Genomic DNA, 14,211 nt, shown 5'->3' on the forward strand with positions numbered 1-14,211 from the left:
ATGTTCTCTTTGAAGTATGATTATCCTCTCACTGTTTCGGTTCTTTGTGGAGGAGAGTGTCAAGTGCCTCTAGTCACCCAGTGTAATCTTTTTAAAGTTCATATTGTTCTTTTACATTGTTAGTTCATTCCTTTTTATTGCTGAAAGTATGTCATTATTTATTCTTTCTTCTGTTGGAAAATTAAGTTCTTTATCCTTTTGGTCTAATATGAATAAAGCTGCTGTAAACTTTCTTCTACAAGTCTTTTTGCAGATAATTGCACTTCTCTGGGTTTATTACTAGGTGTAGAATTGTAGGACATAGGGTAGGTGTACACTCAATTGTTTTACGGTTTTTAAAATAAATTTTTTAATTTTTTTTGAGACAGATCTGTCTCACTATGTCGCCCTCTGTAGAGTGCGATGGCGTCACAGCTCACAGCAACCTCAAACTCTTGGGCTTAAGTGATTCTCTTGCCTAAGCCTCCCAAGTTGCTGGGACTACAGGCACTCACAACAATGACCATCTATTTTTTGTTGCACTTGTCATTGTTGTTTAGCTGGCCCGGGCCAGGTTTGAACCTGCCAGCCTCGATGTATGTGGCTAGCTCCATAACCATTGTGCTACGGGCGCCAAGCCCAAAATTTTTATTTTAAAATAGTTTCAGATTTCTAGAAAAATTGCAAAGAAGGTACATTGAAATCCCTTATCTTCACACTAGGTTTCTTCTATTATTGGAATCTTACGTTAATAGGGTACGTTTGTCACAATGAATGAACCAATACCAATGTTCATAATACATTATTATGAACTCGGGTCCATTACTTTTCACATTTCTTTCATTTTTACCTAACGTCCTCTCTCTGTCCAGGATCCCATCCAGGATATCTTATTATATCTATTTTTCATGTCTCCTCTGGGTCCTCTTGGCTGTGACAGTTCCCCAAACTTCCCTTGTTTTTCATGGCCTTGATAGTTTTGAGAAGTAATAGTCATATGTTTTATAGGGAATACTTCAACTAAGATAGTCTCATGTTTTTCTTATAACTAGCCTGAGCTCATTTTGAATTTGGGGAAGGAAGACCACAGCGATGAAGTGTTACTTTCTGTACATCCCATCAAGGGCACAGGCTGTAGACATGAATTCTGATCACTGAGATGAACCTTGGCCACCTGGTTGATGTAGTGTTTGTCAGGTTTTTTCACTGGGAAGTTACTCCCTCTACCCTTTTTATGCTCTATTCTTTAGATGAAAACCATCTGTGCAGCCCACACTTAAGGGGTAGGGAATCTAGGTTGGAATATCTCCATACATTATTTGGAATTCTTTGGCATGGAAGATTTATACTTAATTTTTAAGAAATTAACCATTTTCTTTCTTTCTTTTCTTTTTTTTTTTTTTTTTTCAGTTTTTGGCCAGGCTGGGTTTGAACCCACCACCTCTGGCATATGGGGCTGGTGCCCTACCCCTTGGAGCCACAGGCGCCACCCAGAAATTAACGATTTTCTAAGTGGTTGAACCATCTTATGCCTTTATAAGTAAAGGGCTCCTCATCTTCATTGACAGTTGGTATTATTAGTCTTTTGAATTTAAGCCATTTTATTTGGTGTGAAATGGTAAAATTGTATCTCAGTATGGTTCTTAATTTATGTTCATGATGACTAATAACGTTGAGCACCTTTTCATGCGTGTATTGGCCATTTATTTCTGGTTTTGTTTTTTTAATTCATGGGTCATCTTTGCACAGGGGCCATGCTAATCTTCTCTGTATTGTTCCAATTTTTGTACATGTGTTACCAAAGCACACTACTGGCCATTCTTATATCCTGTGTATGTGTGTGTGCGAGAGAGAGAGGGGGAGAGAGAGAGAGAGAGGGGCAGAGAGAGGCAACGGAGGATAGAGAGAAATATTTATTCAGGTCTTTTATCCCAGTTTTTAATTGGGTTGCTTGTCTTTTTATTATTGAGTTGAGAAGTTGTTTGTATATTCAGGATACAGGTTGTTTGTTCAACATATGCCTGAAAATACAGTAGAATCCTCATAGTCGACCAGCTCCCTACCAAGTTGACCTAATTTTCATAGACTGGACATGTATGTATCAGGATAATAGGACTAGTTCCTAAGATTGATCACCTTCATATATTAACCAGCTTGTTACAGTCCTTGAGTGGTCCACTTACGGAGCTTCCATTGCATTTTCTACCAGTCTGTGGCTTGCCTATTGATTTTCTTAACTGTGTCCTTTGGTGAGTTGGATTTAAGATTTTCAAGAAGAGATTTGGGGGTCTAGTGTTGGAAGTAATGGACGCTCACCCATTTTGTATTTGATGATACTAATTTTTAGTAGTGTGTTGGTGGACATAGAGGTTGTAATCACACTTTCTTTTTAAGGCGTATCATATTGCATTAAATTTTTTTTTTCCAACGGAGAGTTCAGGACTTTCCCATAGTCACAATGATAGTGCTGGTGGGTGTGAAGATCCAGATATATTAGATCTTTTTGGATGGCAACTACCAGTGGGTTAAAGAAGCCCATGTGGGAAGATCATGCTCTGTCCTTTGCCAATTATACATTCTCCTTTTCCAAGAAGCGTTGGTATAGTCATGAATGATACAGGGCGAGAGGGGACGCATGCTATGTGCCATTAAGTCAAGTCCTGTAGACACTGAGGACCCCAGTCTGGAAAACAGTCACAATAGCAGCTGCTGCTGGCATTTCCCCAAAGATTTGATGACAGGGTGTGTACAAATTAACCATAAACAAAAAGAAGCCAGACTCTTCATGGAGAGGAGGAGGAATTCTCCTTGGGAAAAGTGGTGTTATATGATATTAAATATTGACTCATAAAATGGGTCTGTGGAGATACTTTCAAGCTTGACTTGGAATAACAACAATAATTAAAGAACAGGTTCCTCCATTAGAGTTCATCTGTGAACTCCTTTACCAGACAACTCTGACATATCAGGTACCCGAATTGATGCTTAGCGCTAACATTGATAATCATTGGCTTTTGTCTTTATATTTTTGCTTTTGTACTTGGGATAAGGTTTTATATTTAGAATAATCATAGCTCTTAAAGTGAAAATCCTATAAAGTCTCTAATCTGTACTAAGTAAATGCTGCCTTCTCGGTTGGCTACTGCCAATTTTTAATTATTTGGAATAATATTTGTACTACTTAACTTTGGATAACAGTACATGGGAGATCTTTGTATAGTCTTTGCTACCCAAATCATTCTGAAATGAAAAAAGATCCATCTTTTTGTTTATCTGTATCGTGTGATTCCTGGACTGTGTTGGCTCTGAGCTCCGGGATTCCCCCGGGTTCCACTCACATTCCACAGTTCTCCATTTGTGTACGTAGTGTTGATCCTATAAAACTAAAAAACAAGAAGAAGAGAATGGCTTAAGGAGGAAATAGCCCAGGCTTAGTATAACTAGAGATGAAAGACAAGGGAGTAAGAACTATTTACAAAGAGGGGAACACGGGGACTTGAGTTTATTGAGATGATTTGAGAGTCAATGGCGTAATTTGAACAATTCTAAAATGTGAGTAAAGTTAGTATGTTAAAGGCATGCTGGTGATCTTTAAGAAAAAAAAAGTTTCCTAGCCAATAGATGATCTAATATATGTCCACACAAGATAAAAACTCAAATCATCTTAAGGTAGGGGTGTGGGAGAATAAGAAAGTGGGGGAGGGGAGTTATGGGTGTGCTCCCACTTAAAGGGCACAATGTTAGGGTGTATGGCACACCTCTTGGGGGTGAGACACAATTTTAAGAGGTACTTTACCTAACAAATATAAACATTGTAGCCCTAATTCTTTATACCCTCAATCTGAAACAATAAAAAAAAAATTAAAAAGTTTCCTTTTGCAAGTTGAGTGTTTTTATATTCAGTCAAAATTATGTCTGACTTTAGCTGCCATCTTTCTCTAACTACCCATTCTCTTGCCATTTCAGGTAAACCTCTTCGTGCTGCTCTCTGTAGTTTGTGTCCTACTAAATCTCGCTGGATTTATCTTGGGCTGCCAAGGGGCCCAGTTTGTGTCCAGCGTACCCAGGTGTGATCTGGTAAGCAGTCCTATGACATCACCGTGCATCCGGGCAGACCCTAGGCTGTCTGGTGTTCCTGGTGTGACTTGCAATGCTCAGTACCAGGCAACCGTACTGCAACCAAAACCTGAAATTGGTAAAAGGAAAATAAAAAACAAAACAAAGAGCTGCCTGCTAATTATTCTGCTCAGGTTGTCAATTAGTTTTTCCAAAGTAGGGACCAGCTAGCATAAACCCAGAACCACGGTGATATAATCCATCACTAGTGAATAGATACATCAGGTGTCCATAATCAATCTCTGTCTGCCCTCATCTAAAGAGGAAAAATGGATATTATGTGAATACAGGTCAACAGTCCTTTATCTGAAATCCTTGGAGGCCAGGTGTATATCAGAATTTAGAGTTTTTATAATTTTAGAAGATGAATATGGTGCCTATATCATTTATTATATGGCACACCAGTGGAGCAGCAGGCTGTAATCAAGACTTCTCGTTTTCTGAGCTTTTTAGCATTCAGAATTGTGGAAAAGAGGTTGTAGACCTGTATCATCTCAACTTAACTTTTTCTTTTTTTTAAAAGTAGAGATGGGATCTCACTCTTGCTCAGGCTGGTCTCAAACTCCTGAGCTCAAGCAATCCTCCTGCCTCAGCCTCCCAGAGCACTGGGATTACAGGTGTGAGCCACTGTGCCCGGCCTAAAAAAATATTTAAGGGGTAAAATACACATAACATAAAATTTACCAACTTAATCATTTTTAAGTATACAGTTCAGTAGTATTAAGTATGCTCATGTTCTTGTGCCGCCAATCTCTAGAACTCTTTTCATCTTGCAAAACCAAAACTCTTTGCATGTAAAACAACAACTTTCCATCCTTTCCTCTCACCTGCCCCATCACCATTCCACCTTCTGTTTCTATGAATTTGGCTACTCTAGGTACTTCACACAGGTAGAATCATATAATATTTGTCCTTTTGTGACTGGTTTATTTCATTTAACATAACATTCTCAAGTTTCACCCACATTGTAACATGAATTCACTTTTTACAAGACTGAATAATATTCCATTGTTTGTATATGGTACATTTTGTTTATCTGTTTATCCATTGGTGGATATTTAGATTGGTTTCACCTCTTGGCTATTATGAATAATGCAATGAATGAGGGAAGCATAAAGAGGTTTACCTGAAATGGTGAACCTGTCTGTCTGAGATACTGGTTTTAATCTTTTTGCATTCATATCCAGAAGTGGATTGTATAATCATCTGGTAATTCTATTTTTAATTTTTTTGAGGAATGCTCCATCCTGTTTTCCATAGCAGCTGAATCATTTTGTATTCCTGCCTATAGTGCACAAGGTTCCATTTTCTCCACATTTTTCTGACCTTGTTATCTTCTATATTTTTGATAACAGCCATCCTGTGGGTATTAGATGATACCTCATTGTGATTTTGATTTGCATTTCTGTGATGATTGGTGATGTTGAACATATTTTGATATGCTTGTTGGTCATTTGTATTTCTTCTTGGGAAGAATGTCTATTCGAGTCCTTTGCCCATTTTTTTTTTCTTTTTTGAGACAGAATCTCACTCTGTTGCCCCCAGTTGGAGTGCTATGGCATCATCCTAGCTCACAGTAACCTCAAACTGCTGCTGCCTCAGCTTCTCAAGGTAGCTGGGACTACAGGCATGCAATACAACACCCTGCTAATTATTTCTATTCTTAGTAGAGACAGGGTCTCATTCTTACTCAGGCTGGTCTCGAACTTCTAAGCTCAAGCAATCTTCCTACCTGTGTCTCCTACAGTGATAGGATTACCTGTGATTACCATGCCTGGCCATTTTAAAATCAGGTTATTTTGTTGTTGAATTGTAGGATTTCTTTATGGTCTGTATTAAATGTATTTTTAATTAAAATTTTTTTCCCATCACCAAACCAGCAAAGTATAGGGTAGAACTTAAAAATGATTTGAATTGGCCAAGCACAGTAGCTCAGAGGTTTGAGAAGATCACTTGAAGCGAGGAGTTCAAGGCCAGGCTGGGCAACATAGTAAAATCCTATATCTACAAAAAACCTTTTTAAAAAATTATCCTGGTGTGATAGTGTATATGCCTGTAGTCCCAGCTACATGGGAGGCTGAGGCAGAAGGATTGCTTGAGCCCAGGAGTTGGAGGCTACAGTGAACTGTGATCCTACCACTGCATTCAAGCTTCGGTGGTTGAGCAAGACACTGTCTCAAAAAAAAAAAAAATTATTTGAATTTCCACTACTCAGGGATAGCACAGCTAGCTATTTGGTCGTGTTTTAGGTGTCACAATAAACACAGTAGCATACATAATGAGATCATATCATAATCACAGGACCACACCATGATTGGATTGCATTGGGGAAGCTGTTGACAAAATCTTTTTGAGGAAGGGGAGGCTCTCCTCTCCTCTTTTCCTCCCCCACTATCACTTGCCCCAAATCCATAGCAACAAGCTGGGGAAATCTTATTTCATAATATTTTAATCATATAATGTATGATTATATATTATATATGTAATATATAATATATGTATTATATATTATATATGTAATATATATTATATATGTAATATATTGTAATATTGAATACAATATATATTCAATATATTGTATTATATTGAATATATAATTACAATATAATCATATATTGTATATTATGTATTATACATATATAATTATATATTTAATATATAAGGGTGAAGTTATTTATGATTTATTTAAGAATGGGATGTGCTGTATACCTTTCCCTGCATTTTGTTTTTCTCAAAATTGTATCATTTAAAGATATACTAGCTACAAATGCAACACCCTTATTTTCTTTTAACAAGTTAGTTTATATTTTCTGTGAACATTTTCATAGGGTTTTTTTTTTTTTTTTTGAGGGATCTGTTTTCATTCTCTTGAGTAAATACCTAAGCATGGAACAGCTGGATCATGTGTCTCTGGTAGATTGGATTTTGGCCAACGGAAACAGTGCTTCCCTGAACACTGTCCTACCTGTCCTCTTGGGGGCTTCTAGTCTTCAGGGGAGTAGGTTTCCAGACAGGAGGTTGTTCTTAGCGTGTATCTTTTCTTCAAGTCTCTTTGATTACTACAAATTCAACCATTTTATGATTTTATCCATTTTTTAAACATCAAAGCAAAAGTTACAATGAAAGGCAGAGACCTTAAGAGTGCAGCTTACTGATTTTTGAGCAGTGTATACAGTAATCTTTTTTTTTTTTTTATTTTGGAGACAGACTCTCATTCTGTTGCCCAAGCTCAAGTGCCATGGTATCAGCCTAGCTCAGAGCAACCTCAACTCTTGGGCTCAAGCGATCCTCCAGCCTCAGCTTTCTGAGTACTTGGGACTATAGGCTCCTGCCACAACGCCCAGCTAGTTTTTCTGTTTTTAGTAGAGACGGGGTCTCCCTCTTGCTCAGGCTGGTCTGGAACTCCTGGCCTCAATGGATCCTCCTGCCTTGGTCCCCCCAGAGTGCTCACAGGTGTGAGCCACGGTGCCCAGCCAATGTGCACACTAATCTTGACAAGTGTAAACTCTCACGTTCTACTCCAAGTAAGATCTAGAACAGTTCCATCGCTGTAGAAAGTTCTTGGGTGTCCCTTTTCAGGCAGTCTCTACTCTGTCATGGGCAACCATTGTTCCTCCTCCTTTTGCCACACATTAATTCTGCCTGTTCTGGAACTTCACAGAGATAGAGTCATGTGGTATGTACCTTTCTGTGCCTGAATTATTTTGCTTAGTGTAATATTTTTGAGATTCACCCATATTTTTATATTGCAGCAGTTGTTTGCCTTTTTTTCTTTTTTCTTTTTTTGCAGAGCAGTATCTCATTGTATAACAATATCACAGTTTGTTTTATCCATTCTCCTGTTGATGGAATTTGGATTTCCTCCAATTTGGGGATATTATGAAGCTGCCGTGAACATTTTCATATGGGTTTTTTGGAGGTGCCTGTTTTCATTTCTCTTGAGTAAATACCTAAGCATGGAACTGCTGGATCATGTGGTGCTAAACAGTTTTCCAAAGTGGTTGGAAAACAAGTTTTTTTTAAGTTTAAAATGGGTGGTCAGTTCCTTTATTAATGGGGTAAACACACATTTCTGCCAGTGGCTCTCCACATCTCCACCAGCAGAAAGCGTTTCTCTTTTTAGTTTTTTGCCAGTCTGATGAACCTGAAGTGAGAGCTCATTGTTCCTTTAATTTGCAGTTCCCTGGTGGCTAAAGATGGCATTGTTATTTTTAAAAAGCTATCCAGAAAATTCTGATGTTGGCTAGGGTTGAGAACCACAGTGTTGAAGGATGGCGGGAGGAGGAAGACAGATTTCTGACAGCTTCAGGTATCAAGCTGGGGGGGATGTTTATCATTTAGAATTAGGGAGCCTTCTGCAGGCTTGTTTGTGGATATAAGTTAAAGAGATTGAAAAGAAGTTAGAATAAGCCTTTAGAAATAATGGGCAGAGATGAGATTAAGAACAGAGTTTAAGGTGTTAGATTTGGCAAGGATCAGGAGCAGTGGGAACAAGGAACAGACGATGCAACTTACCTCGAGTCACTTTGCACAGAGCTTCAGGGCTTCCTTGTGTCCAGAGGGCAACGTAATTGATATTCATCATCATTTTTATAATGAGCAAATTTTCAAATAGTCTTGTTTAAGGGGATTAACTTTCATCCATCCAGAAAGTTTTACTACTGACTTTCTAGCCCCAAATATTCAGCTAGCTGAAGCTTCGGTGTGCTTAGACATCTAGCGTTTATAATGAAGCCAGCTGTGTGCAGCCCACATCGGCCTGCTTGTGGGCTGTATCAATAACGGACTGTTTGAGATGACATCTAGTGTTATCTGAAGGAAGTAGCGTTCTCCGGTCAGATTGGAAGGCTTGCTCCAGTACAAGAAATAAAAATTGTACTGCATCATGTTGAAAAAGGAGAGTTTGGCTCCTGTTGGGAGGAGTGGAACTCAGTTATGTGAGCAGAGTGGTGGCTGATACGTCATCTTCATTACCTGATTATTTCTTACTAGTAAATAGTGTTGTTAGTATTAAAACAGGAAGTTCCCACCTCGAGACTTTCAGGGAGAAAGGAGGGATATTAAAGGAGTGATGTTCACCGCTGAATTCAGCCTAGTGTAAGGACTGTTACTAATTAGGGAAGAGGGGCAAAGAGAAAGCTGGTGAGCCCTGAGGTGAGAAAATTAGACCTGCCTAGACCCTCCCTGGAGAAAGCCTGTCTGATGGCCAAGGTCGTTTTCCTCTAGATGGCAAGAGCTAGCATGGATATTAGCAGTATCTTCAATGATGTGAGATAATGGAAGAAAAATTCCAACAGAAACAGCCGTGTGTGTATATGGGATTGTAGATTTAGGAGTAGGAACGGTGCTGAGCTAGCAATCTCCATAGAAAAACCAGGAAAGGACAGAAACCACGTGGGGATGGATTGATACAGACTATGGAGCCCATCAAAGTAACTCTAGACGTAATGCTGTGTACCAGAGAAAGAATTTATAGCAAAATGTGATATAGTAATGCATCCCTTCCAATGTGATTTCAGGAAAAAGAATGAAGAATGTCAGAATCCATGGAGTTCTAGAAAGGGCAGAGGTAATCTACATGGGAAGAGCATGAGAACAGTGGCGTCTCTCAGAGGGCAGGGACAGGGACTGATGGAGAAGGAACAGGAGGGTATTTTCTCCAGAGTCCATAATATTCCGTATGTTGATGAGGGTTTTGGATTCCACCAGGGTCACTTTGCTCAAAATTTCTCGAATGGTACACTTAAGATTTGTGTATGTAAAATTTTTGTGTGTGTATGTAAATTTCATCTCAAAAAAAAGAAACTGTAACCAAACCAAAAGAAAAAGAAGTTGTGTAATCCAGTAGTGGGATTTTTTTTTTTTTCTTAGCTTTCTGGGAAGCTTGTCTTATAGGGCAGTGGTCCCCAGCCTTTGGATACTAGGGACCAATTTTATGGAAGAGAATTTTTCTACAGACCAGAGTGGAGGCAAATGGTTTCCAGATGATTCAAGTGCTGTACATTTCTTGTGCATTTTATTTCTGTTATTATTACATTGTAATATATAATGAAAGAGTTATATACCTCACCATGAGGCAGAGTCAGTGGGAGCCCCGAGCTTGTTTTCCTGCAACTGTACGGTCCTAGCACTGGCATCATCTCCTCACCCCCCCCTCAGATCATCGGGCTCACAAGGAGCGTGCAGCCTAAATCCCTCCTGTGCGCAGCTTACAGTGGGGTTCACGCTCCTGTGAGAATCTAATGCCACTAATGATCTGACAGGAGGTGGGGTTCAGCAGTGATGCCAGCGATGAGGAGCAGCTGTAAATACAGGAGAAGCTTTGCCCGTTTGCCTGCTGCTCACCGCCTATTGTGTGGCCCAATAATAGGCCACAGATCGGGGGTTAGGGACCACAATTATAAGGAACCAAGTTTTCTCCTAATTTAGAAAAAACACTATAAAATTTATTATTATAACTAGAGTTTAAAATCTTAATTAAATAAGAAAGAAGTCTTTTTTTCTCATTTAGCAACTAAAACACTGCAGATGTTCAGTCATTCTTAAAGATTCCTAAAGAATTTAGCAGCTGACGAAGTCAAAGCTGTCTAATGAATTTGACAATTAAGAGGTCTAGCTTTCCTTTTAAAGTCAAAATAGAATAGTCAATTTTGATAGCTCAAATAACAAACGGGTAAGAAACTCTGCCCTAAAATTAGAGGTCTTATTACCCCAAATCAGGTGTTACATACATTCACAACCTGATTCAAGGGAAATTTGGAAAAGTGACTAAAAATTTGCAAAGCATCTCACTAAAAATATACAAAGTTACTCTTTAGTAATGTTTTCACCTCAAGCAAAACAACAAGAATCTATGACTACACTGAAAATGTGAACTAAGAGGTCCATTCAAGCCTACATGGTCTAGGGTTAGGGCTCACGGAATATACCATGTGCTTACAGACGTGGTAGGTTGGACTTCCCTGCGTTCTTGGAATTAGATGGGTCCGTGCGATTTGCTTTGGAAATGAAATTGTGAGTTAAGGTGATAAGTGTCATTTGCAAGAGAAAGCTTCTCACTAGAGTTGCCAGATTTAACAAGTAAAATCACAGGACTCCCAGTTAATAATTTTCTAGTATAAACATGCTTTTATAATTTAAATAATTTTCTAGTATAAACATGCTTCTTAAAATACTTGGGGCATACTTATACAAAAAAATATATCTGTTGTTCATCTGAATTCAAATTTAATTTGGCATCCTGTGTTTTATCTGGCAACCATACTTTGGGTGCTCTCTTGTGGAGCTGGTGGATGTTCCATCTATCTAGGTTCCTAAGGAGTGTGATAAGTAGAGTCCCCTGCTGTCCTGACATGTCGCATGTTTAAGAAATAACCTTTGTTGGGTAAGTTACCCAAGTTTTGGTTTGGGTTGTTGCAGCAGCTTGCTCTAGGCCATCTTTTTTTTTTTTTTTTTTTTTTGCTTCTTGGCCAGGGCTGGGTTTGAACCTGCCACCTCTGGCATATGGGACTGGCGCCCTACTCCTTGAGCCACAGGCGCCGCCCCGGCCATCTTGACTGATAGAGGCATTGCCTGACCTGGGACCCTGCCCCATCTCATTCTGTTGGGTTGGTGCTCGGTGCTGTAGCCAAGGTATTTTTAATAATCGCATTATTGTTCCACCTTTTCTCCTTAAGGTGGACTTAGGTGAAGGCAAGATTTGCTTCTGTTGTGAAGAATTTCAGCCAGCCAAATGTACAGACAAAGAAAATGCCTTGAAACTCTTTCCAGTTCAGCCTTGTAATGCTGTTCATCTTCTACTTAAGGTACCTTGAATAGATTCTCACCCCTACTGTGAAATCCACCATTGAGTCCTCAGAGAAGGCAAAATTATGTGAAACATTCCTATCTGTTACCTCCCTCAAACAGTTAAGCTGCTGAAAGCAGATATGAGTGACCCCTCATTAGTGACCCAGAGGCAGAATTGAGTGCAGAAAGAACCACAGATGATGGTGTGTGATAAATTATGTATGGACAGTTTTCTTTGTGTTCAAGAACCATACGATAGTAAAAAATCAAAAGAAGCCCGACTGTATACATATGTATATGACACATAGCCACACATATATATATGTACATACACACATGCGTAAGACGTAGCTTTTAGTTAAGTCTTTAAATTGCACGCTCATTTGTCATTGTTCTGATGCTTAAATTTGTTGGTTTAAGTGAGTCTTGTAGTCTGAGAAGTGCTATCGGTTTATAATCATTGACTAGGGAGAGATACTGGCCAGAAAATACAGGGGAAATTCGAGCACTTTATCTCTTGTTTAATAAACAACAACTATAATAGGCCAAAGAAATTTTTAAAAACAGATGATTCCAGTGGAAGAGAAATACACAATCAGTCTTTATCAGGGAATTGGATGTAAATTGTGCCCCAACTTCAGGAACATTAGCCCAGTGAGTGACAAAATCAGCTGGTGAACCCTGAAGTATTGGCTTTTGGGGATTCCGTTACTGCCAGCTGTCTTTAGATCTTGTCTTGGGTTTATTTTTGGTGGGGAGGAGGAATCTCTAAGCAAAGAGATAGGACTGCTCAAAGCTGGCAGCTCTGGGTCATGTGGGATGTGGCAGTGGCCTGCTTCTCTGGCTTCTGCATTTTTGGTAGCTGAGTCACCCCCAAAGTTTTTGAGCCAGGACTTAGTTTGGGGAAAGCCCCGCTAAGGAGCCAGGACTGTAGCAACAGAAACTCGTGGAATGGTCTTTGCTGCTATTTTGAGATGTGCATTTAGAGGAAAGAGGTCCTGTTTACACTCTGGCTAGCCCGGCCTTTGCAGCGTCCCGGTTTGGTGCTGGGGCAGCATGGCCAATTGCTCCTGAAATAGAATCGGTGGCCACAGATCACCTGGTGGGAGGCTGGGAATTGCTATCCCTGGGGACACCAGCTTCAGAAGAGAAATGCATTGCTCTCCTAGAAGGAACATTTCCGGATAGTATTGTGATGCTTGCAAAAAGGAATACTGTAATACCAGGTCTTTCTGGGATAAGAAGCTTCTAAGATAAATGTTTGAAATTAAGAAGTACACCTTAGTGCATGAATGTCACAGTATTAATAATAGCCAGCACTTATTTCAGCACTTTCCATGAACCAGACACCGCCTACCCCTTTACATGCATTTTCTCCTAAGAATTGGGACATTATTATTATTTTTTGTTACCATTTTTTTTACATTGCACTATGGTCATCCACGTTGAAGTACTTAGGGGTGCCATTGTTTCCTTGTTCCAGAAAGTCCTCTTTGCCCTGTGTGCCTTGAATGCCCTGACCACCACCGTCTGCTTGGTGGCTGCCGCCCTCCGCTACCTCCAGATGTTCGCAACCAGAAGATCCTGCGTGGTGAGTCTCTGGGAGGTGGCACTGAACAGCGTCGCCTGAGCCAGCCTGCTGATCCATTGCTTTCCTCCCTGTGCCTTGGTAATGAGAGTCGTTGCCTAATCGGGTGCTATTTCATCAGGATGAATCCCAGATTTCTACTGAAGAAGTGGAAGAACATGGCCACATCCCAGACCCGGATGACTTTGTGCCTCCTGTGCCTCCCCCGTCCTATTTTGCCACCTTTTACTCTTGCACGCCCCGCATGAACCGCAGGTATCATTCTACATTCCCCTGCAGTCTTGGTGGGGTGTTCTGGGTATTGACGACTACAAGGTCTCCAGAACTCACCACATGGGCTCTGACTTTCCTTTGTTATTTAGACAGCTTGTGTTGTTTTTCAGAGTTCTCTTTTCTCTCTGTCTTTTTCTCCTGCATTTTGTTTGATAAACCAGATGAGTCCCAGGAAAGTCACATTTTGACCTAAAGATATACGCTTTCGATTTCAATTAGCTTTCTAAGGAAAATTGACACCGAGGGAGATAACGGCTGTAATTTGACATGATTGAGAGTCACTGTTGCCCTGGAAACGTTCCTGGTTAGGCCAAATTGATGTTTCATTATAACACCATCAGCAGGTCTCGACAATCATGAAATTCTTTCCTCCCATTAAAAAGACATTAATTATTAATTGTATCTCCCCAGTCTAGATAAAATAGCTACCATGGTTATTTTCCTTTACAAATTCTAGCTCAAAATTT

The 14,211-nt window shown here is 39.7% G+C and overlaps 1 protein-coding gene and 1 non-coding gene across 4 annotated transcripts in view; one reads left to right on the forward strand and one right to left on the reverse strand.

Moving 5' to 3' along the window:
• Positions 1-14,211, forward strand: part of ENTREP1 (endosomal transmembrane epsin interactor 1) — a 112,146-nt gene that overhangs the window by 77,866 nt on the left and 20,069 nt on the right. For 2 of the 3 annotated variants that reach the window (XM_053574669.1, XM_053574659.1), the window contains 4 exons: positions 3,946-4,056; positions 11,772-11,900; positions 13,367-13,474; positions 13,593-13,726. In XM_053574669.1, coding sequence (XP_053430644.1) covers positions 3,946-4,056; positions 11,772-11,900; positions 13,367-13,474; positions 13,593-13,726 — 482 coding nt within the window. The remainder of the gene's footprint in view (positions 1-3,945; positions 4,057-11,771; positions 11,901-13,366; positions 13,475-13,592; positions 13,727-14,211) is intronic. The other variant, XM_053574676.1, reaches the window with a different exon arrangement.
• LOC128580056 (U6 spliceosomal RNA) lies at positions 1,684-1,788 on the reverse strand. Its single transcript, XR_008378416.1, has one exon. It is a non-coding gene; the product is annotated as a U6 spliceosomal RNA (small nuclear RNA).

Source organism: Nycticebus coucang, chromosome 2 (assembly GCF_027406575.1).
Source record: "Nycticebus coucang isolate mNycCou1 chromosome 2, mNycCou1.pri, whole genome shotgun sequence".
Classification (NCBI taxonomy): domain Eukaryota; kingdom Metazoa; phylum Chordata; class Mammalia; order Primates; family Lorisidae; genus Nycticebus; species Nycticebus coucang.